The sequence below is a fragment of the Drosophila gunungcola genome, chromosome 3R, assembly GCF_025200985.1.
Source record: "Drosophila gunungcola strain Sukarami chromosome 3R, Dgunungcola_SK_2, whole genome shotgun sequence".
Lineage (NCBI taxonomy): Eukaryota > Metazoa > Arthropoda > Insecta > Diptera > Drosophilidae > Drosophila > Drosophila gunungcola.
Genome location: NC_069139.1, coordinates 23,158,032 through 23,182,004, shown reverse-complemented (window position 1 = coordinate 23,182,004; position 23,973 = coordinate 23,158,032). Strand labels below are relative to the sequence as shown.

General features: G+C 38.6%; 2 protein-coding genes across 2 annotated transcripts in view; one reads left to right on the top strand and one right to left on the bottom strand.

Annotated features, from left to right (window-relative positions):
• Positions 1-23,973, top strand: part of LOC128251615 (uncharacterized) — a 118,137-nt gene that overhangs the window by 9,164 nt on the left and 85,000 nt on the right. The gene's annotated exons all lie outside the window — the stretch shown is intronic.
• LOC128251617 (uncharacterized) lies at positions 13,934-14,790 on the bottom strand. The gene is made up of 2 exons (XM_052978668.1): positions 14,607-14,790; positions 13,934-14,548 (listed from the first exon to the last, which is right to left on the bottom strand). Exons 1-2 carry the CDS (start codon positions 14,722-14,724, stop codon positions 14,481-14,483), a joined length of 186 nt encoding a protein of 61 aa, XP_052834628.1. The 5' UTR covers positions 14,725-14,790; the 3' UTR covers positions 13,934-14,480.

Here is a 23,973-nt window from a genome sequence, read left to right as displayed (position 1 = left end):
GCCATTCCCTGGCATTCTCCTGCCTGGGCTGCAGCCAACCTAAGCCGGCCAAGATGTTCCGTGGTCTATAAATCAAGACAATAAACACAGAACGGAGCGGAGCGAAGATTGCATGGCCACACCTTAAAAAATAACCAAAAGGATTAAATTTTCTTCAAAAGCGAGGCACAGAAAGGGGGAAATCTAAGTTCCACTCCTTTCAGGCTCTGCCTACGCATCGGAGCGTCTTAGTCCCTGAGTTCTATGCACGGGCATCATCCAGCTTATCCTTAAAAAAACGAAGAATAGGCAGGCTGCTCTAGTTTCCCTGCCACTTAACAAGAACAGAAGAAAGATGGGATGAACCCTCAAAGGACTGGAGAATGCCATTCATCTGGCAGTCTATTTTCGGGAAATTAAAATGTCTACTCCTACTATTTGTCTGCGCGGGTATGGCCTCGGTTTCGGTACGTCTTCGGGTTTTTTAAGGTCTCCGTACAACCCTCCAGCGACTATCTATCATATGTCCCCATCCCCCAAAGCCGGATGAATGATGAATGTGCGCGTTTGGCGTCTCTAATTCAATTTATCTTAGACAAAGTCAACGTCCCTCTCTCTATAGCTGCGCATAATGGATATAATGACGGTGCGTAGAGCGAACTTTGTTGGCGGGGCAGATGTCCTTTGATTGTTTTTTAGGCGGCTGTTGTCAATGTCAGCGGAAAATAAAGTACTATTCAAGTCGAATTCAAGCAGATATTACGTTAAGCTAGTTCCACCACTTCAAGTTCGTTGTCTAAGTCATTTGTTTTTGCGACTCTTCGAAAACTTTAGGCCAGCGAATCAAAATTCCAAAATTGTTTTGGAAAAGACCTAAGATATCCGCCGCCCACGGGGAACATCCGCCCGGTCAATGCAAACAATTTTAATGTAAATATTTGAAACAACATGCCACGACTGCGGTACTAACATAATGAGCTCTGCTCTTCAACCTGTTAAGGTCCTAGTCAGTTAAAAATAGTGCAGACGGAGCAGTCATCTCTCAAGCTGAAAGCCGCTGCGAAAAAAACTGGCCCGGGAACCGAGTGGAAAACACGTTACCAGCTTTAATGCATCAATTACATTTTTTTTCTTTTAATTATTGTTGCTGCATGTGCTGTTGGTGGCTTTTTGTTCCTGCTACTCCTGTCAGGCAACATGCTGCGCTCTGTTTGTTTTTCTACATTTATTTTTTGCACAAATTGTTGCCTGCTTGGGGCATCTTGGAAGCTCGTGTTTAGTGTTTTTGAAAGCCTGGCCAAGTCACTTGTCCACAGCTGCACTGTGTGTTTATTGATATGTGTTCATTATTGAATTAGTTGTAGCTCACGTTGGTTTGTTTTGATATACCCTCGCCAGGAGTAGCACCGTTTATTAAATCATTAAGTGTCTTAGGCTGTTGATTAATTGTTTAAGAACTTTGATTGAATTTAATATTTATTTAATTTAAATTAACAAAGTTACTTTAAGTTTTTTGTTAACTTAAAAAGATAAAGTTTTTTATTTTAATTTTTAAAAAATCAATAAGGGTATTTGCGAGTTTCACTATTACACGCTTATCCTATCTTAAGCTTTGCTTTTGGTTTTTACTACCTTTTTTCCTTAGAACTGTTAACAAAAAGTCAATTAAGTTGGCAAAACTTGTTGTGGACATCTGGCATTTCGCATTTCGTTAATGTGGGAAATTTAAAGATTTTATTACAAAGTTTTCGTGCCGACCATCGCAAAAATAGAACATTAGTTCTACCTACATTGAAGCGATTTTTTTGATTTTTGATTGGCAACATACGCTTTTTATAGGTGGGATTTACAGTACAAATTATTTTATGGCTTTTTATGTACCCAGAATTTTACATTAATTTATAGACTTTTAAAACTAAATAAAGGACTTGGTGTATTTCTGAACGCGGTTGCTTGTTTATAACTTAGTTTTGAAATAAGCTTAGTTTTGTATATGAAGCCAATGAATATTTTAATTGAATTTCGTTGAGTACCACAACATTTGATCAAGATTCAATTTACTCAGTTCCCTCCGCCGTTTCGCAATTTAACAATTACTCAATTCGGTTGCGCTCCCCAGGCTGAAAACGTAGAGGTAACGCTTTTGTCATTAACATATCGCATCCTGTTGATCTGGACGACGATCCGGATATCCCCGGACTGAAACCGAAACTTGACAAATATGCTTTCAGGTCTAATTATACCCAAGGAGCTCGACTGGATGAGCATGCTCAGTGAGCAGGAGCTGGCCAGGTGACCCCGATTCGGGGAGACCCCTCTGGCTTGGCCAGTTCGCTTCGGGTTGGTCTGTAATTACGCGAAATGAAAATGTGAATGTCAACCGGCGAGGGGCAGTAAAAAATGGTAGCAAATTAAATTGTATTAAAATTTTTCGTATTTCTGTTCATTTTGTACGTTATTTGTTTTGCTTTTTTTTTATATTTTTGCGTGTGAACCAAATCAGACAACATCAGACCGAAATAAAACTTGGATTTGAAGAGTTTTTATAATGTTGAAAACATTTCAATTTGATTCACGCCCTTTCGCCATGTTATCTGTGGGGAAGAACGCCAATCTGTAGTGATGATCAAGCATCGCCAGTCATTAAAAATAGAGGAGAACACATTTGCATATAAAGCAGGCGCACAAGCCCAAGTCTGTCACAAGTGTTTAGCATAACACGATTATTCATTACAGCATAGTAAGAGTTGACAACGAGTTAGCCACCAATTAGTATTTGTTTGGCATCTTTCCTGCGGCCATGTTTTCGTAATTAGTTACGCCTGAAACCGTTCGGAACTTTGGCAACTTGATTCACCATTCCGGCCACGTATTTGTGGGAGGGAGTTGGATCGGAAAGATGCGCTTGGAGGTCTGTCAAAGTCCTCCAAGTTGAAGACGTCAAAGTGGCGCCACTCGGGCCCACATGCCATGCTATTTCCCTTCACAGAATTATAATTACATCCAACTAACATAAGACAGTGTAATAATGTAAGCAATTTCTCCTGAGCATTTAATTTCAGTGCTTTTTTGTGGGCTGGTTTGTTTGTTTGCTACTTTCATTGTGGAAATGTTTGCGTGTCCATTCTGAAGAGCTTGGCGGCCCAACTTGCGGCTTACTGACTAATCATTGTTTTATTTACATTTTTGGGCATGACATTTTGCGGTACAATGGGGCAAAAAGACAAAGCTGTCTTAAAATTAATCAAGGATTATAAAATTAGCTTCAAAAGTAAACATTTTTTCATCTAAGTAAGGAATTTTTAAAAGTTGCGGTAAAATTTAAAAGGGGTTTTTCTTTCGTTTAAGGTTTAAATATTTTTATTTTTTTTTCACGAATAACAATGAAGTTGAGATGAAAATACATTCTTGCCAACCATTGTGCATCGTCATCATAATTTTTGGCTTGTGCTTATTAGAGCGTCTCCAGCTAATGACTGTAGGCAGCTTGCTAAAAATGAGTTTTCCTGGGAATGGCAAATGAAATTCATAATTAATATGATAAAATATTTATGAACAATGAAATATTTAAGCAATGAACTTCCCAGGCCAGCCATTTCAGCTTTATAGACCCAGCGAAACATTTTCCTGTTACCCGAAAAAAAAAACCCGAAAATTGCTGAGGGAACGAAAATAAAACAGAAATCTGCAAAAATCTGTATAAATTAAGCATTAAATGCATGACATTACTGGGCCAGACAATTTCCATTTAAATTATATACACTTATGTTCGGCAACAAAAAGCAATTGCTTTCGATGCTGAAATGCTGTTTACGCTGATGAAGCCGCTGCCATTGAAGAGGACGATGATGATGATGGCCACACTTCGGGCGACAATGTCTTCGCACCTCACGGCCCTGCGCGGCCAAACCAAACTTTCCTAAAGTGTGAACATCACAAAATCGGATCCCAGATGGACACGCGTAAAAGAAAGTGCGACGAGAGCCTTGTGAATACCCCGCGGCCATGTAAAACTGATTCGGGGTGTGGCCGAATTGGCGAGCGCCGGACAGATTCGATGGTCTCGGTCTGGGCTTGGGATATGGGTCTGGTCCAGACCAGGGGTGATGCCTCGAATGCCGCTGATCGCAGTGGCAACAGTGACACCCAGCCAACTCCAACGTGATGACGCTGATGACGACACTTTCTTTTCCACCTTCCACAAAGCCTACACCGGGAAAAATTTGCGAGCCTCTAATATATCTGCCCAAAATATCAAGGACGAAGAATCTAACTAGTAATTTGCTTGTAAACCTAGAGAAAATCCCCCATGTAACATTGTTTTTTAAAACATTAATATACTTAAAATAAACAAAGCGCATGATAATGTAATTATTAACATATTTTACTTAAAATAAACAAAACGCATGATAATGTAATTTTTGACATATTTTATTGGTTTATCCAATAGGAAAATTATAGATTTCCTTTTTTTTTTAAATTTAAAACTACATTTTTCCATACTTAAAACACACATTGATTTAAACACAACACCCATCGGGGCTAAATCAGTACCGAAAATATTTCATTCAAAGTGAAAATATTTGGATTTCAAATAATTTTTGTCTGGGTGTTTCTACCATGTGATCATGATTTTGAAAAAATTAATTTTAGGCTCTTACATTGATTGTTTTTAAGACTATATATAACTTAACTTTACAGTAATGGTAAATAAATGGTAATAACATTCACTTCAATCAAACGAAATGAAAAATTTTAAACAGGGGAAAGTTGGCATACATTACATTTTGTGTAGGAGTTTTAAATATCGTAAGGTTTTTGATAAAATGTTCACTTTAAAGCTTTAATTAAATAATATTTTAAATTTGCCTGTGGAGGTTGCTTATATTATGTTAAACTGTGTTGTATTTAGGTTGGGGATTTGAAGTAGTATTTTTAAATATATATTTTTTAAAGTAAGCTGTATGAATTATATTGCCAGTAAAGTAGGAACGTTTCACAAAATCATTTTAAAAACTTAAAAAAATATAGGTCATATTGGGACATGACGTATCGAATTTTTCTCAGTGCAGTTTGGGGCCAGCAGCAATTTGAGAATTCTCAAGGCGAAAGTCGCTCACTGCGAAGTGCGTGTGCAGGGGGCGTGGCCGCAGCCTTCATCGTGTAGTGCAAATTATGAGGTGTTATGTCAATGCGACCATCCTCAACCCTCTGACAGCCCCCGTTTTGGCTTCGCTTCGTGCTCCCTGCTCTGCAGCGTTAAAGTGCCTAAAAATGTGCGTTAAAAGTCACACGACCAGGCGCAGATTGTGAAAGGTCTCGGGCAGGATGGCTGGGGCAAAATTAAATTGAAAACGCCCCATGAAAGGGAAACCACAGGGAAACGTAATTATCAGCTACTGAACACTGAATGCGACTGACCAGCGTGGAAAGCGTAGTAAATTGCCGAAATGAAAATGACCAAGCGAATTTTTAACTTTGTTTGTCTGTAGTTAAATAAACACATTTTAAAGGAGAAAAATAATTGACCAAAAAATGTGAAATTAACTTTTGATCCTTTGGCTCCAGAAATGTTCAAACTCCATCAGGTCACTTATATCTATCATATATATTTTATATACCTATACACCTAAGCTTACGTGTGGCTTAAATTATATTAGCTTTGATACATCTCTAAAAGGGTAACAAATTAAAATAACAACAATACTTACACATTTTTATTTGTAAAAAAACAAATTTTTGTTTTATTTGCATACTTCTAGTTCTTTTACCATTAAAATGACTCAAAATTTATCTGAGTATAACATTGAACAAGTTCCTTAAAATTTATTAACATTTCTTCATCATTACATAAAAATAATTTATATTTTATTCTTCCCTTCCGACCATGTCTGTCTAAAGATAGATCCGAATCAATTTGAAAATAACTTTGCCCTGGCCTTTTGCTTTTATCTAGGCTTGTAGGAAGCCTGCTCGCAAGCCAGTAGCCAGTAGCCAGTTTGTGCTTCTCCTGCTGTTTTGTTGTTATTGTCATGGCTGTTGTTATTGACTTCACTTGCTGATGTTGCAGTTGCAATGGCCGGTGTTGCTGCTGCCGAAGCTGCAACCATCATCGAAGCTGGTTCGATTTGTGGCCGCGGACGTGCTGCATTTTATGAAATTGCTTGTTGTTATTATTATTGTTATTATTAGTAGTATTATTTGATGTGCTCGCTTCTGCGCCTTTTGCTGCAATGTCATTTGAAGTTTGGCGCTGGCGCTTGCAACCTGCCAAGCTCTCACGTCGTTCTCCGCAAAAATATAAACATAACAATCATTACAAGTGGCTAGGCAACAGAAGGAAAAACAAAAACGAAAGCTGAACAAAAACTATTATTGGTATTGATGAGAATTATGTTGACTTCCTGCTCCGCTTGGCATGCTGCTACTATTGCTGTTGTTGTTGCACAGTGGCGTCTTAAGTGGCGCTAAATGCGTGCATTTAATATAATAAATCTTTTTCTGTTGGGCATTTTTGTTTGCCGAGATTTTGTGCCGCTTTTTAAGCCATATTTTGTGTGGTGAGGCACGTACGCATTAAATATTGAGTGGCGTGAAGTGAAAGGGTCGACAGCCTGTAGAAGTGGTTAGGCTGGGGTTCAAATCTTGGGAATGTTGACAGACGCGATAGACCGCGGAGATAGCTACTGTTAGAGACGCTCTATTTTAAGTCTTTAAGATTTAGGAAAGCTTATCTTATTGATAAGAAAGTGTTAAACCCTTGGGTTTCCGTAAAAATGGAAAGGGCTTAGAATGTAAGAAAAAGATAAGAGAGGGATAAAAATTGTATTGACTTTCTTTAAGTTGGTAAACCTAATAATTTTTTACATTTCAAAGCTATGCTACACATTTGATCTTGATTTATCCCGATGAAAACCATTGTGAAAATATATTTTGGCATAGCTTGATTACGTTACACACACATTTAAAACTAAAGTTCCTTTGGTGTTTGGTTTGCTTGAAAAACGGATTAAAATCCTTAAAAGTAGTTTTGCATAGCATTGTTGATTCAGTTGATTTCAAACCTTAAGTTTGTTTTTCTACTGCACCTGTACTACTACTACTTTTCTTGTAGAAATAAAGCTACAATTATTAATGTCTAACTTACAAAATGTTAAAAAGCACATATATCATAGAAACCACATTTTTAATGTTTTTTTTTGCGTTTCAATAAGCAGTAAAATTTCAAATTTCCATGCCTCCTAAATCACTTTGACCTCATCTCGCGACGCCTTTCGCAGGATGCCCCGTAATCGATTGCCATGCCCTGACCGAAAGTTCGTTGTCCAAGTCTTTTGTTTTTCGCGATTTCGAATGCTTTGGCATACCGTTAGAAGCGGCGCCCATGCATCATCGGGCCATCGAGACTGGCAACTCACACATATTACACGGATGGAGGAGTATTCGGGAAATATATGATGCCATTGTTGCGATATTTCACGCTACTACATCTCCGCCCGGGAACAATCGACGCGAATGTAAACAGAAGGCACACACGCACAATAGGCCAGTGGAGAAAATGTCTCTGCCTTTTGTTGCGTTTCTCCTTATTGATTTCTGTTTGTTTTGCCTGTTGGTCATAACTTAGGGCCAGCAGCAACATGAGGCGCAAATGTCAACGCATTGTCTTCAAGTCGCCATGAATGATGGCCAGGATTGCAGCATTGTAGGGGAACAGGGTGGCAGGCGGGGGAAAAGTCCCGTGAAATCGATTGAGTCGCATTGAAAATGTTCCGCTTTTGGGGCGTTGCCAGTGCTAACGTGCGATGAACGCCCTAAATATCAGCGACAACGATTAATTGCGGAGCAATCGACAGAAGGACAGGAATGGCATCTGAGTAAAAGGAAAGTCATTAAAATTGAGAGTTGGTTTTAAGAGCCATCTTTATATTAAGTTCTGTCATTTATTATTTTTAAGATTGGCACTTCCCCAGTATTTAATTCTCTTAGTTTTAAAAACAAGGTCTAAATTCCACTTTTATAATTTTTGTCTCTAACTAAAATATTTTTGAAATAGTTTCATGGATATGAAACTTGAACTAACCTAATTATATTATCTAACAAAAATGTCTATTACAGCAATAATTCCCAATTAAATCGTTGTAAGAATATTGTATCAATTAAGTTTGTAATTTTTGTTGTATAGGTTTTAAAGATTTTAAAGTTTTTTTTTTTAATATTTGAGAGAGAGAAAAAACAAAAATTAGTATTAAAGCCAGATCGGACAAGACTTTCGACTATGCTTGATTTATGTTCGTGACCCCCTGGTGGGTTTTATAAACAGGAAATATTTAGACCAAGACTGTCAGATCATTTCCCTTGAACTTTTTTGCTACTTTCCCAACTCCCCCGCCAACTGGAGACATCTGCTTGTTGGATTGTCAGCTCAAGAACAAAAGATATACCAGCAGAAAACAAAAAACCAAATTCAAAACAGTGGCAAAAATATTTACCAAGCCCTGTCCGGGTCCCTCTCAACTTGAGTTTCCTGGGAAATTGGCGCATGCTGTGCAGTGAGTTGCCGTCAGACGGACGTAACTATTTTCCACATAGTCATGGCTAGAAATTGCGTTGCTTTTGTGTTCGGTTTTTCAGTTTTCACGCCGTTTGCGATCAGCGATGAGGAGGCATTGCAGTTGACTTTGTGCCAGTGCCACTGCCACCGGCTCACGCTGAGACCCGGGGCACCGCGTTATCTACCGAAAGCTGGGGGAAAAAGTGTCAACAGCGTTTGGCAGCTACCGTTCTACGTTTGGCTTTGGCCACGGAAAGCTTTATTTGCCTTTTGGCTTTGTCTTTGCCCCTTTCTTCATATTTATGTCTGTGGCCAACAATTTTTCGCTGGCTTCTTATCTGATCCCACTGAGTCATGCAACGTCTTTGCCAGCATTTGAATTATGGAGATGATAATGCGTTCGAATCGGTTTTGGTTTTAGTTTTGGTTCGAGACATGCATTCGCCATAGTCCTCAATCCTGGCCGAAAAACGCAACTCAAAGTTGGTCAATTAAGTGCCATGTACTGTCGGCCATCAGCACTTGACCACTGTCCAGAGCTCTGGACACGCTTACACTCCGCTTAATTGAGTTTATTAGCCTCTTACCAGTGGCCTGAGAAACGAGCAAAAGTAAAAATATTTTCATATATATATGAGGTATATGTATAAATTCAGTGCGGACAACGATCGGCTACCTCGCCGCTGAAATAACGGTAACATCAAAATATTTCCTTTACAACTTGTCCAATTCTCCTGTCATGCTCGGCCTCCTCCAACTCCTCAAACTCCCCCTTTTTGCCCTTCACCCGTTTTGGCCAAATTAATGACACTCACTCACCGGGGCACATAACATACATAATATATATGTGAAATGATAAAACAAGCAGAAGGAAAATGCAATTTTTGAAATAATTAAATATGAAGGCCGGCATTTCTTTTGGGCCACATCTCCATGAAGAAGGTTCTCACATGCCACGGAAATTTGAAATAACTCGCTTGTTCGTTTAATTTTTGGGTCAACATTTTATTCGCAATTAGCTGGGCTGAGCATATAAAATATGTAAATTGCTTGCAGGTTTGTTGGTTTTTGGGAGCACGATTTTTGGGGGTTGGAAATTATTAGGTGGGATGGAAAATTGTGGTGGGAATATCTGGTACTATGAACGGGTATAAAAAAATGTTTAATGTAAGAAAAAACATTGATTGACATGCAAATACTTTTATTAAGAATAACTCAATTGAAACCTTAATGGAGTCGACTCTATTTTAATCATTTATACATTGCCAACTGAAATAATATTTTGTAGGCTAACTTATTTAAACACAAAATTATTAATGCAGTTTCTTTCATGTATTCATCAAAATTTAATTTTGAATTTAAGTTAAGATTTCAAAGAGCTTTTGAATTATTAGAAATTTGTTATTTTTTAAATTATAAGCTTTAATTTACCATGTTCAACTCAAATATATATAATGTAAGCCGATTGTTATTGGTGTGCCATTCTTTTCTGCTAGGTCCAAAAAAAGAGTGCCAAATCTCAGAAAAAATAAGAGAAAAGCTGGGTCAATAACCAAGTCGTTGGGAAAACTTCAAGTGAAAAATGTCAGGATGGCAACCCATTTGGAGCGACAAATTAATGAGTTCATTTTGGGGCAAAGAATGCTGCAAATAAAAAATAGACAAGACACTTGCCACTTGAACCCGTGCTCTCATTAAGCCTTGAACCGACACACATACAATTATACGGCAGCTGCTGCTGAGATGAAAGCCGCCTTTAAGCGACTGTTGGCCAAGACCAAAACTGAACTCGATGGGGAGAAACAAACTCTCACTAGGCACTTAAAAATTAACGCTTTTGACAGCCAAACGGACTTTCAAATTCAGAGCCACATGGAAAATAAAAAAAAAGAGCAAAGAGCCGAAAAGCCGGACCAACTTCCCGCTCGAAACTCTGGGATTGTAACGATCCAAAGCGCTGGGGACGAAGCGCAAGCGCAACAAAGTGTCAATGCGGCTTTGAGGCGAGTTTAACAAGATTGGCAGCGACGGCCAGCGAGACTTAAGATTTTCTCATAAGGTGCAAAATCTCTCGACATCATAAAACGAGGAAACGACGGGAAGGGGAGGGGAGGGGAGGCCTAACGACGCGGAGACAACAGAAACATGCACAGAGATGAGCATCCATAAAAATAAACATTTTTGAGTTGGTTTCAGTGTTACATATATTTTCCCCGAAGCTCCTAATTAGCCAAAGCCGGTTCTTTCGGTGTTTTTTTTGTTTTTTCGGCTGCTGTTGGGGTTGCCGTTTAATATTTTATTATTCTTGGGTCCAGCCCCCCTCTTGGAATAAGCGAAAAACAATGGAGCCGTTAAAATCTGGGGATAATAAATAAATTAACTCCTTAACGATGACAAGAAGCCAGCTCAAAGAGGGCTTGCAGCCTCAACGTCTCAATTAAGTTGTTCAAGCTCATTGTTTTCAAATTTTTGGCTTAATTTTCGTATGGTTATTGCGGCTTTGTTTTAACCTTGCGTCTTCCGTTTTTCGTTGATCTCATCTCGGCCGAAATTGCGGAAATTTGTAAGCGGCCGTGGCTATTTCAATTTGAAAATGGTTTCATAAGTAACCAAATCGCGTTACTAACCCTGAACTAAAAGAATACAGCTTGCCCTTGCCACTCGCATTGTAATCACGTCATAATTAACTAATTAGCTAATTTGCAAACAATTAAGCTAAAGCTGGAAAAGAAAACAGAAATCCTAAGAAATCTTTCTGCAAAGTTGTCGAGTCATTTGATTGCAGATTGCAGATCGGAGATTGGACAGCAGCTGCCGGAGTTGAAAATATTTATGGACAGTGAAATTGCTAGGAAAGTGAGGTGAGCAAACAGAAAACATTCCATTTAATGCATAACACAAATATTTTTACATCGAAAGAAAGAGTGAATGGGAGATGTTGGCACAAGAAAATGGAAATTAGTGTCTTAAAGTAAAAAGAAAATTTACTAATTGTGAGAATACTTTCAAATATTTAGAGGAAGATCTTGTGTGTTTTCTATAGACTATCCAAATAGTGTTTTAAAAATCATCATATCACTTCGGGGCAATAAATATCTTAATGAATTTCCCTATAAAAAAGACCTTTAAACCATTTTAAGTCCCATCAAATTATAAATCGCCGCAACCAAATCTTGTTCATCGATAGTTCCAGCTTTACCTGAAACCTATTCATCAACTTTGGATATTGTTGCAGAATTTAGTTCCCACGTTTGGCCAAAAATAATAAACTGCGAAGAGAAGAAAATCTAAAACGGTTTTATAACTGTACCAAACAAGACGCATTCACTTTGGCCTGAGAACATTTCGAGCTGTCCACCTGCAGCAGAGACATCGAGCACAAAAACCATAGTGGAAAGAAGATCTCTGTTGTTTTCACCCCAAAAAAAAATATACGCACGAAACTATGAGTACCTGCCGCACGAAAAGCATTTCCAAACAATTGGGTTTTCGAAATGACAGTTTTCCTCGATGGGAGTTGGAAATTGGAACAATGCGATTGAAGCCGGTGCCGGTTTCTATTGTCAGGCAATGGAGAAAATAATGCTTTTTCATAATTACCAAAAAACACAGACAAGAAGCAGCTGCACAAAAAAAAACAGAACTGAAAAAATATTAAATTTTGGCGCTCCAAACTAAAAACAAGTTCGTTGTCTGAGTCTTTCGTTTTTTGTTGTTTTTGCCTCTCCTGAAATGAAGGAAGCTCGTTTTTTGGGGTCTCGATTTAACGCTTCGCAACTGACAAATGAGCAGCATATCCTGTTGATCCTGTTGCCAGGAAATAATTATAATGCTGGTGCCAAAAAAACAACATTAATTGCAAAAATAATTAAAAACTCATAAATTAGCACATGCAACAGCAGGCCAAGCCACAAAGTGCAAATTTAATTATGGCCTTCATTAATTAATTCATTAAGAAAGAGGAGGCCAGAGAGCGAAGTGTTTTTTGCCACTAACTAAATCAATCAACGCCAAATACAGGCGATCGGGTGATTCCCAAAGGACGTGCTCTGATGGAGTTGCAACCGGTTTGTCGTCACTCCTTTTTGGCATCCTTAGAATACATTATCCAACTGCCACTGCCACTGCCACCGGGAGGTGAAGTCCTCAGTCCGCCCTTCGGCATTCATAATTTATTGATTTTATATGGCGTCACATTTGCCCGGCACCGCCATCCGCTGACAGTTTTTGCCACTGTCGGACATTTTGACAGTTGCAGGTTGTCATCGGGCGGATCAGATCCCCCCCAATCCCCATCATTCGCCGGTGCATCCTCCTGTCACTTGTAATTGCAACTGACGCATTGCCAAAAAAAAACGCATTCGTATTCTCATCTGCCCCTACCCCGTCATAAACTCAACTGTCATTTCAATTTCCCCCATCACGGGTGCAAGGTGCTCTGCATACAGTATAGTAGCGACCAGTCAAATGTATGATTAAGTAATATCCACCGAATGCCGTAATTTTACCCTTTTCGTATCGAAAATAAGGTTCGTGGCTTAAGTCTTTTGCTGCCGAGTGAGTTTTTCCCCAGCAAATAATTATGAGAGCATTGCGTAATGGAGTTGATAAAAGTGGGGAATACGAGTTTCCGGCTGATAAGGCGTGCAAATTATATACTTAAACAAGAAAAGGGTGGTTATCTTGAAGGATCTCAACGCTCGCCTTTCCATGAACGGACCTGTTTGCGTCCTTTATTTCTTATTCATCCCATGTACTATTTTTTAAGCTATGTTGTCACGATAAAGTTATATGCAAATTTTTTATCCAGACTATAATTTCGGCAAACAAATATGAACTAAAGGATTACCATAAATTAGACCCTTATTATATGCAACCATCTCAATTATATTTCGTATCAGATAACTAGTAAGCTGGAGGGCGGAACGAAGTATTTTGATGTGAAGCCAAAGGAAAAAATATGTAAAAATAAAAGAGTTATGAATCTTTTATTTTTGTTAAATATAAAACAATTAAAATAATATAATTTATTACATAAAACGTATTTTATAAATGCAAGCTAGAGGTGTGAATGCAGTTATCGCACTCAGTTTTAGTTTAATTGTATATATTATAAACTCTCCCAGCTGCTTTTGCATCTGCCATCAATGACTAATTTCAACCCTTTTTGTTGCCCAAATTGTTGATGAATAGATAATAAATTATACAAAAAAAAAAACAGGCAGAATATAACTTTAATTAATAGCTATAAACAGAACCCGTTCGTAGCAGGCCTTTCTCCGATTACCAAAGAAAGGCAGCTGCATTCATTGGTCCGCTAAAGAAGTGCTAATGCCAGCTACCAGCATTGACCGTCGACTGAGTGGCTAAATAAAAATAAATAAAAATGTAAAAGAACAATTAAAATGCAATTTCGGGCCAAATCATTTTGCAAGTCGAGCAAACGCAGCTGCAATAAGCTGAACCTGTTGCAGATGTCTATCTGTCGCTGGCCGCTCATTAAGTTTATTAATTTCTGATATCAAGACGGTACAATTTTCGTTTGCTTTGCATTTGTGTCGCCTGCCACATGCAACAGACAGCGATGTGCATGCACCATGACCAGTTTTCCTCGAAATATATATCCGAAAATAAAAAAAAAGAAACAAAGCTACCCCAACCACGAGAAGAACTTCTTCAACCCTTGCGGATGAACTACGAGCGTTAAATTTTCGACTTGGCGTTCCTCACGTTATTCTCCGCTGTCCATTCGATTTCTACGCTTTCTACACTCACATCTTCCTCGGCTTGTTGTGTTTGTGAACAGGTGTAATGATTTTTGGTTTTGCACCTTGACTTTCTGCTTCCGTTTCAGTTCGAGCGACGTCGCTTGTCGATAAGTTTTAGGCTTGGGGTAATTTGTGGGCATTTACTTCCTCGCCATTGAGCTTCCGTACAGGGTGTCCAGTTATGTTTTTCGCAACTTACCCTGCTTCAGAAGCCAGGCAATGTTCACATTTTCCACATTAGGTTGCTCTGACAAAGCAGTCGATTTATCATTAATACTTAAAAAAAAGGGAATTTTATTAGTTACCCGACTCCTTGCGCCGTCTGTGATCTTCAGATTCAGCCTGAACACAGTGGGCCAGGTATAAGTGCAGCAATGGTACCACAATTAACAATTTGGGAAACGATCGCCAGGTGATCCTCATTTTAAAATCCTAAAAATGTGCGTTCCGAAAGTTTTAATATTTTTTTATGATAGTCCTAAAATCAGTTAAAATTGAGGCCTACCGTTTGCTTTTAAAGTCACCCTGTTGTACCTTAAATTTTTTGCTTAATTGTTAACTTTTTGCAGAAGACTTTATTAGCCCCCGACTCGCAACGCCAATGCATTGAAATAAGCTGAGAGAAATTAAAGAACTTTATAAATTTTTAAAATGCAAGGGATCTTTAATTTTTAAATTCTTTAAATATTACTTTTTAATTGACTAAACTAAATTTTTTTATTTTCCTAAATAAAATATTATTTATATTGTATTTTCATGTACCTATAAACAATTTGCTTAGGAAACAGAATTTTTTTTTGTTATTTAATTAAAAACCAAATCTGAATATAAAAATAAAATTATATAAAATAGTCATTTTTCGGAATAAGTATATATTTTTTAATAATCCAAATAAGTAGTTGATAGCTATTTTTTCCATACTCTCTGACATAACTTAAAAATCTTTCAGTGCAGGACCTTGCCAAAAAGGATACTTTGTTATACAACCGCAGGGCAACTTCCTCAATATCAATCATTACGCTCGGCTATATTACCAACCCCTGAGCCATATCCATGCCACGACTTTCTTCATAAAGCATATTTAGTGTGTAATGTGCGTTGTCCCCGAAACAAAGTTTCCGTTTTATATTTATTTTTGGGTAAGCTGCAATTTTCAGGTGTTAGCCGAGAGCTTCCATTTCCAGCCAACTGGCCATCGAAGCGAACTGAATGCAGCTCAACCCTTTCATTAAAGAGGGAACAGAAATGATATATTTAATCCGTTCGTTCGTTGGCTCAGTGAAGCGTATGCTTGTCTCGGAGCCACGACGACAATGACAGCGAATGATAAACCTGATATGGAACACACTTAAGGGCTCAACTTGGGTAATCTGCAGTTTGCTCAAGTAGAAACAGCAGCTATAGCACCGCCAACTGAAGAACCACGCAACCAAAATTAAGACTGCAGGGCCGGCAAGTCGAAAGAAGGGGGGATATGGGGTATATCCCCGGAGATCGCAGATCGTTTCCAGTCGTGCAGGTGGATTTCTCAAGTGGCTGCGTCCGCTTTCTTGGCTCCGCTGTCTCTCTCTCTCTCTCTCTCTCTCTCCCTCTCCCTGTCTCGCTCCATCTCTCTGTGTCAGCTGATTCGCGGAGAAACTCAAAACTTCTCGAGGGTAATAGATACATCTGTACTTGGTTTCGAGTGAAACAAGTGCATCTTAGAACAAAGGGTTGGCCATAAGCACAACCAGATGTTATATAAGAACTTAAATAAAAATTAATGGCCATCACATTTTATTGAACTTTTAAATATGCTTATTAAACCTTTATTAACAAGAAAACAGTAAAATAAGTAATACTTTTATGTTTATAAAATTAATTTTGAAAGGAAAGCATAATTTAATGTTTGACTTAAACAGAAATAAGCGAATGGTCATCAAACGAGAAATTGTAAGAAAATTAAAAATATATTTAAAATTTAATTTTCAGATCGAAGCCATTGGTTATTGTACTAAATATCTTAGTACTACATCAGTGAAAGATAAGGTGAAATATAATTTTAGAATTTATTGTTCATTATACATCCTTTTAGATTCTGAAACATAGTTTCAGTTTTAATTTTATAAAAACTTTTCAATTGAATTAGAACTGTTCGTTTTACATTACAAAATATTCATATTGTAGCAAAATAGTTGTTTCATATCCCTCATGGTAAATCAGTTCAACTCCTTTGAAATCGAAACCTTAGCGGATTTCTTAATTTGTTATTGACAGATTTATATTCCCAATGCTATATTCTTTGCTCTTTAGCGCAACTTTAATGTGACATCCATAAAAACGTCTCCTAAAAGTCCTTAAAAAAATAGTATATGTCGCAGAGACGACAAGGATCCAAAGGACTAGCGGCAGTTGTCACTGCCATTATGCATGCTTGCTTAAGATTTTCCCCGGAGATCCTTGAGGAGTTTCCTTTACGGACAGCGACAGCAGGGGGAATTGCAATTGTGTGTGGTGTCAAAAGTCGCACAGCAATCCATCAATTTAACAGCCATGGAAAATCAACACAATGCCAAGCAATTGTATGAAATATGTCAGTCAAAAGAAGGAAAAAAAATAACTCGAAGAAGGACAAAGGACACAGTAGTCGTCACAGTTTGGGGTGGAAGTAAGAAATGCGAATGCGAATAAGAAACTGAATGATTTCCTTTTCCTTTTGACTTCTTGGCTTGTTCTTCGGGGGGCAAAAGATGCCACAAAGGAAATACATTTATGCGGAAATGTGTGTCCTTTGTGGCATGTTTGGGCAATGTTAACACAGCAGCTCGGCAAACTTTAAGCTGTTCAAACATTTCGCCAGAGCAGCTGGCTACAGTGTCAACAAACTCTCACTGTCCTCGCTTTTTTTTGTTGGGTATCTGTCTATGCCCCAACGCGTGCCATATGCCCGGGCCGGTCCCAAAATGTCAACTGCAAGTCTGTGTAATTAAAAACCGCACACACTCCGATCGCTGCATGCTGATCATTTATTTATGCATGCCCCAAAATCCACTTTCAACCTGCTGCTGCCACCGACCAGATTTTGATTGGCTTCGCGGCCCAAACTCAAACAAAGGCCCAGTAAAACAAAACCAAAACCAAAACCCAAAACCTTCTCGGGCCAGCCGGTGACCATCAGGCTTCACTTCGCGTCTGCTCCTCATTTTTTCGTACTTGCTTTATTTTTTTGTATTTTTTCGTGTGTGGCATCAACGGGCGACATCATGCCGCAAACATTCCACACGATAAATTTCAGCAGTAAAATTTAAGCTGACCCTTAAAAAGTTGTTTTGCCGTGCTCTCTTTAAATGCATATAATTTAGCTTAATGTTGATTGAGTACTACGGGCAGCAATCCATTTTAAATATGAGAGGTGAAAAGCATAAAGTATGACGTCCAGTTGCCGTGTTTTAGATCTTTTTGAAAGCCCATTCTACGAAATTATGTAAGTTTTTAAAAGTATTAAAGAGAGTAACAAAATTTAAACATTTGAAAAATGTACCTCAGAATTTTTTAAAATTTTTTTTTTTATATTTATTAATTATTAAATTATATTGTGGAACACTGGAGACATACAAAAATTTAAAATTTTGCAATCATAATTTTCTTTTATTAATAAATAGGGTTAAAAGAAAACAGGGATTTCATTTTGCATATATAAGTTTCTGCGGAATGTTGTTTAAGCCTCCGTCACCTTTTTCATTTTAATCAGAAAACCATTTGAAATTGCCACCAGACATTGCTGTTTTGCATAAAAGCCGCGTAAAGAATCCAGCCAGGAATACAAAGCAGCCATAATCGAACTAGACAAATTCCATGGAAACGGCAAATGGGCATTGTAACTAGTTGAACGCTTTTAAATCGTTGGGTGTTGGCCAAATCGCAGAATAGACAGGGCATGGTTGGAATGAAGAAGTATTGGTCTGCAAATCGCTGCAGCAACAGGCGATTTTATCAACAACAGCAGATATTATTTTGTCCATAGATGTTTGTCTAGGAAAAGGATCCATGGTCTGGCTGTGTTGTGATTGCAACCATTTTGCAGAAATGCCAGAGCAGCTGCCAGGTCAAGAACAAAACACAAAAGTAAATCTCTCCTGAATGTTAAAAAAGGGAATCCATTTGGGCTGGTGCAGCCTGTTGCACTCAGAGGATGCTGCGCTGCTGATGATCCTTCGGTCGCATCCAAGTACCTGCTGCGACCACCAACTGCCAGTCCTCAGAGATTCGTTTCATTTGTTGCACATCCCTATCCCAATCCCTATTCCTATCCCTACCTACTGAAGCACTGAAAACCCCTCGGCAATCTGTTGCTCTTGCACATGTCTCCGATTCCCGTCGAGCGTAAAAAAATGGTGGCGGACTGAATTCGATTCCGTTGGCAAGGTGTTCCACTGACCCTCTGAACATTTGGAGTGATTTTTGTTTTCGCGGAATGCCCGATGGAGGAAATTTCCAGCACATGGTGCTGCCTTCGCTGGGGAAGCCACGATTGGAAATCGCTGTAACAAGAGTAGCTACTGTAAGCTAGTACAGTACGGTTTCAAGCTGTTCTTAAACTGGGAGTGGGTCTTTCCTTAGGAATGGCTTGGAATTTCCAGAAACATAAATTTATTTTGCAGCATGTGTCTTGTTATTGCTTAAAGGTTTTTTAATAAAACTTAAAGATTTGCAACATACAGTTTAAATTAGTTGTCCTCGAAACAAAATTGAAATTTGTTTCATCAATTTTCACCCAATATGACAAAGCTACGCCTAGATTGAAGACAACTGCAAAACAAAATTGGCAACTTTCTTTTTGAGGAAACACATATTTCTTTACTGCTAAAAATTCCCTTTTTAAAATAGAAAATGAAAGAATTATTTAAAAATAATCAGGCCTTGCTAATATCAAATAATGAAAAATAAATTTAATTAGAAGACCAAAAGGAAAATAATATTTTTAGATAATAGTTTGATTAGAAAATGCCAGAAATATTTAAAAATAATCAGATCTTGCCAATACCAAATAATGAACCAGAATTCCAATTATAAGACCAACAGGAAAATAATATTATTAAATAGTAGTTTAATATTCCAACTTTCATTAGCGCTTTTTGATGATTTTCTGCATTAATTGTGATCCTTTTTCGATGTGCTTTTAAATAAATTGTTAATCTTGTAAATCTAGTTGTCGCTGCCGCCCACAAGCTGCTAATAAAGTTGTCATTTCTGCACGATTGAGCAGTTAGGCAAACATTTGCGAGCGGCTGGTCGGCAGGGGTACCCCCCATGAGACAGCACGTAGAGTAAAATGGCCAACAATTACCGGCAAGCAGCGGCTGAGAGTCATTACAGTGGCCAGAGCCAAAGTTGGCCATAACAAGCAAGTGGCGCTCTATAATCATAGACCCAACATGGAGATGGAGATCGAGATGGAGCTGCCCGCACCGGCTATCTGGTCTGGCACTCTAAATCAATTAACAGGCACGTCAAAAGTGTTGAAAATTGGAGCAGGAGGATGGAAGCAGCCAAGCCCCATGGGAAAGTGAGGTGCAACCTGTCCGTGCGGCGACTGACATTGAAGGCTAATCAGCATGCAAATAATGTTGCCGCCTCTCTGCCACACAAGATTAAAGAGCCATGTGGCTGCGATATAGCCACCGTGAAGGAAAACGGGCGATGATGAAGGCTCTGGGGGCTTTGGCTCTGACTCTGGCTCTGGCTCTACGTGATGGAGCTGTAAAGCAAACCAGTTACAGTTTCCGAGTTTGTCGAGTTTGCCGAGTGAAATGAATTTGTTAACACCTAGCCAAAACGGGGCGGGCGTGCCATGCCATCCACCGATAATTAAGTATGCGTCACGTTGAAAATACATCTGGAGGAGCTGCTCGAGAGCTCTGTACTATTTGATCGGCCCATTAGCGAACAGGCGTAAGGTTTTGGAGTAATTATGCGTTCGCCTCCCCTCGGACACGATGTCATCATTAAGCCAGATGGTAATTGTGATTGTAATGGCCATAGTAATTGCAATGTCAATGGCAGTGTTATTGTTATGCCGCAGTCAGTTTGTTTGTTTGTCTCCTTGATTGGCATTCACTTGCCACATTCAGATCGAGATCTCTGGAAAAACTGTAGCAGCAGGTTTTTCACTTTTATTTATGATGAAGATGTCAATCGCGGATGAGTGGACCGTCAGTGTCGGCATTTGTTTGGCTTACCAATTGCCTTCTACCACTAACTGGGCCTGTCAGCGCTTGAGTCGCACTAGTTGGTGAGGGACGACTTTTTTTCTAGCTCTCTGCCTGGGAAAAGTTTTCTCCACACACGCACACACCAAAAGGGGAGAGTTAGGAAAGTTATTGACTTGTTAGCGAAATCTTTGGTGAGAATTGGGTTGGGGTAAATGGGGCAATTGATAAGTTACTAGTACAAACATTTATAAATTAAGTGATAAACTAAAAACAGCAAATACAATTTTGTTGCAAATTTTCTTTTTCTTTCATATTTATGTGACAAAACCGTCAATTTATATTTGTAGTTAAAAGTTTTTCAAATAATTTTTTCTAGATAGCAAAAATGCTTAAATTCAAGCAAGGTTTTATATTTAAATATAGTACCCACACAAGTTTCCTTTAAAATTGACCAAAACTCAATGTACGAACAGAAGTTGTTGAACTCCTATACTCATTACGCCCAATCCCCCCTCACGTTCACCCTCTTAGCGGCTTAAACATTTCCGAAATGCAAAACATTAACGATAAACAACAACTTTTACGATCGAATTTCATTGAACGCTGCCACAAATTGAGGAGGCGAGACGGCGGCTGCCTTGGCTCACACACACGTGTCCCGACTGCCAAATCAGAGTCAATCCCAGCCGCAAAAAACGGTAGTCCAGAAAGCATCTTGGCCAAGAGAAGGAACCGGCGTACGTGTCACCAAGCCACCAAGACACACCATCACCATCGCACTCACGAACTCGGTTGTGTGGGGCGGGCGAATGTCACCATTACCATTACCATTATTACCATTACCATTACCATTGGAATCAGGGAGCCGAGGTGGAGAGCCGGGTTCAGGCCGAGAGCTCGTCTTCAGCTCCAGAACTCTCGTCCGATTCGGGCGTGCGGCTATTTGATGTCAAAATAATTGTTAATCCGGTGAGCGGTAGCATTTCTATACCCTTTTTAAGAAGTAATTTTGTTTTGATTAGCTGTAAACACTTCAGAAACATTAAATTAAAAATCGACAAATATTTTCAGACGCGAGTCAGTAGTTAAACCTTAAAAAGCGTTACAAAGTAATTAATTTTATGTGCTTTAGGCATTTGAAAATAATGATTGATAAGCCCAATTATAATAAAATAAAATTTAAATTCTTTAAAGTTACGATTATTTAAAACTTTTAAACAAGTTACAGTTGGTTAAAATATTAATGTTTGATATGACGAAATTTGATCATGTCCAATATTTAAAAATATATTTTGATTTATTTTTTTAGGACAAAAAAACGAGCCTAGATCGGATCTTCTACTAAGCAAAAATTATTCCGATTCTTTAATATCTATAGAACTCTTTTCAAAGGGCATATAAGCTTCGCCTTTTGACAATGTACCTGAGATTCCTTTTATTTATTTTATTTTTATTGTATTTTGGGGAAGAGCTTCGTCAGCGTGGTTAGCCAGCAGATATTTACGAGTAGCTGTTGCACTGGAAACGTGACAAGCTTATGAAGATTTATGGGGTTCAGGAGGCAGGCGAAGACGGCGGCATTCGACATTGTCGCCATTTCCATTCTCACGATCGGTGTTCGATCGACAGTTCTTTATGGACTCCCTTTGGTCGCCCTCCCCTCCCCTCCCCTCCCCTCTCCACCCCTCCCTTCCAGCCTGCCATAACAAATTTTGTGGATTTGTTTAATTTAAGTACAATGTACGTGTTATCATCGGTCGGGCATTGATTTTTAATTTGTTCATTAAAATGCAATCATCACGCCCTGGCCCAGGATCGCTTCCCAGCCTTTGTCTTTGTATCGGTTTTTAGCCTTTGTCTTTTAATTTGATTGCGACAAAATATGGCTCAATAATTTCATCAATTTATATTTATTCCTTGTGCATAATTTGATGTCAGCTTTTGGCTTGTTACATTTAATTTCGGTACGCGAAATTAATCTGGCATGCAGTTGGGGTTTTTAGCGCAATAAATTCGCATCGGGCATTTCAATGCCGTGGAACTGCTCCATTTTCTTGTGGTTTTTGGACAAAATGCAAATGGCTAAATTGTGAGTGGACTGTGAATGCCTCTCAAGTGGCGCTGACAATTCGATGAGTCAGTTTTAAAAGGGGTTGGGAGTAATTGCTTAAATTTAATTATTTGTACCTGCAAAACAAGTAAATAAAATTATAGAGGAAGTAAAATATAGGATAATACTTCTTTATGTATAGTATGTTTAAATACGTTGACGGTTCACTAAATAGTAAATAGTACAAAAATATTAAAATTTTTATGAAATATTAAATTAAATATTTCATAATAATAATAATTTTAATTAATGTGAAAAAAGTTAGATAAAAAGTTCCTACTTGATTAAAATTTAAATTAAATTGTTAGATATTCAAATAAAAATGTTAAATATTTGAATATTATAAAAATCAAAGCGCAAAATATATAAATTGAGTACAGAATATTTGGATTTACTACGCCTTTTTAACCAAGGTTATTATTAGTTAATCTAAAAATGTATAGTTTCATATTATAAAAAAACAATGAAGGCAAGGTGCCATACCTACCTATTTAATTTCAACAATCAGTCGAATTCCGCCACCATTTCCTTTATCTTGATAACTCCTCTCCTACCAAAGCTGACTATTTTCAATCAGAATTGAAATCTTCCCACATGTCGGCAGGTTCGATTGCCGTTAGGACTTAGCATATTTCCCAGCCTTCGGCGGTGCATCAGGCATCGTCCTCATTAGGCATGCACAACGGCTTGGCAGACACATGTTTGACATTATCAAACCGCAGCATCCTCCTTTTAGCCATGCTTAATGCTCTTCACACATGTCGGACCCAAAAAAAAAAAACACTGAAAGGCAGCAGTAAAAATGGAAATAAATTCAAAACAAGCCGGGAACAGTTGTGATTGCGGGAGTGCAGGGACAACTGTTGCACAGAACTGGAATCGGGAACACGGTACTGCTGTTATTTCCGCTTTCTGATTTCTGTTTTTTGCATTCTCATTCTTATTTTTCGGATTTTGTTTTGGTTCTGCTGGCAGAACCGCGACCGACGCTTCCGCATCCTTGTGCCCAGGATCTCGAGATCCTTGGAACGCATCTGTCGTTGCTAGTGACAGGTACACCGAGTTTTTCACTCGGTACCTACGCACCTTTTGTCCGACGATCGGAATCGGGCGCTTCCTATTTCCCCGCCTTTGTGTTCCTTCTTTAGATTTTTTTTTTTTTTTTTTGCCAAACCGGAAGTTTTTGTGTCTTTGGCAAACTCTAATCATTAGGGGATCACGGATTTCGGCAAATTACAACGGGGCGGGTCAAAGATTTTCCCAGGAAACTATCGTTTACAGGTTCAAAAAGGTTGCGGAACAGGTCCCCTGTCTCCAGCATTCTCATTTCCTTTCAGAAAATTTGCATGATCGGAAGGAAGTCGTTTGCCC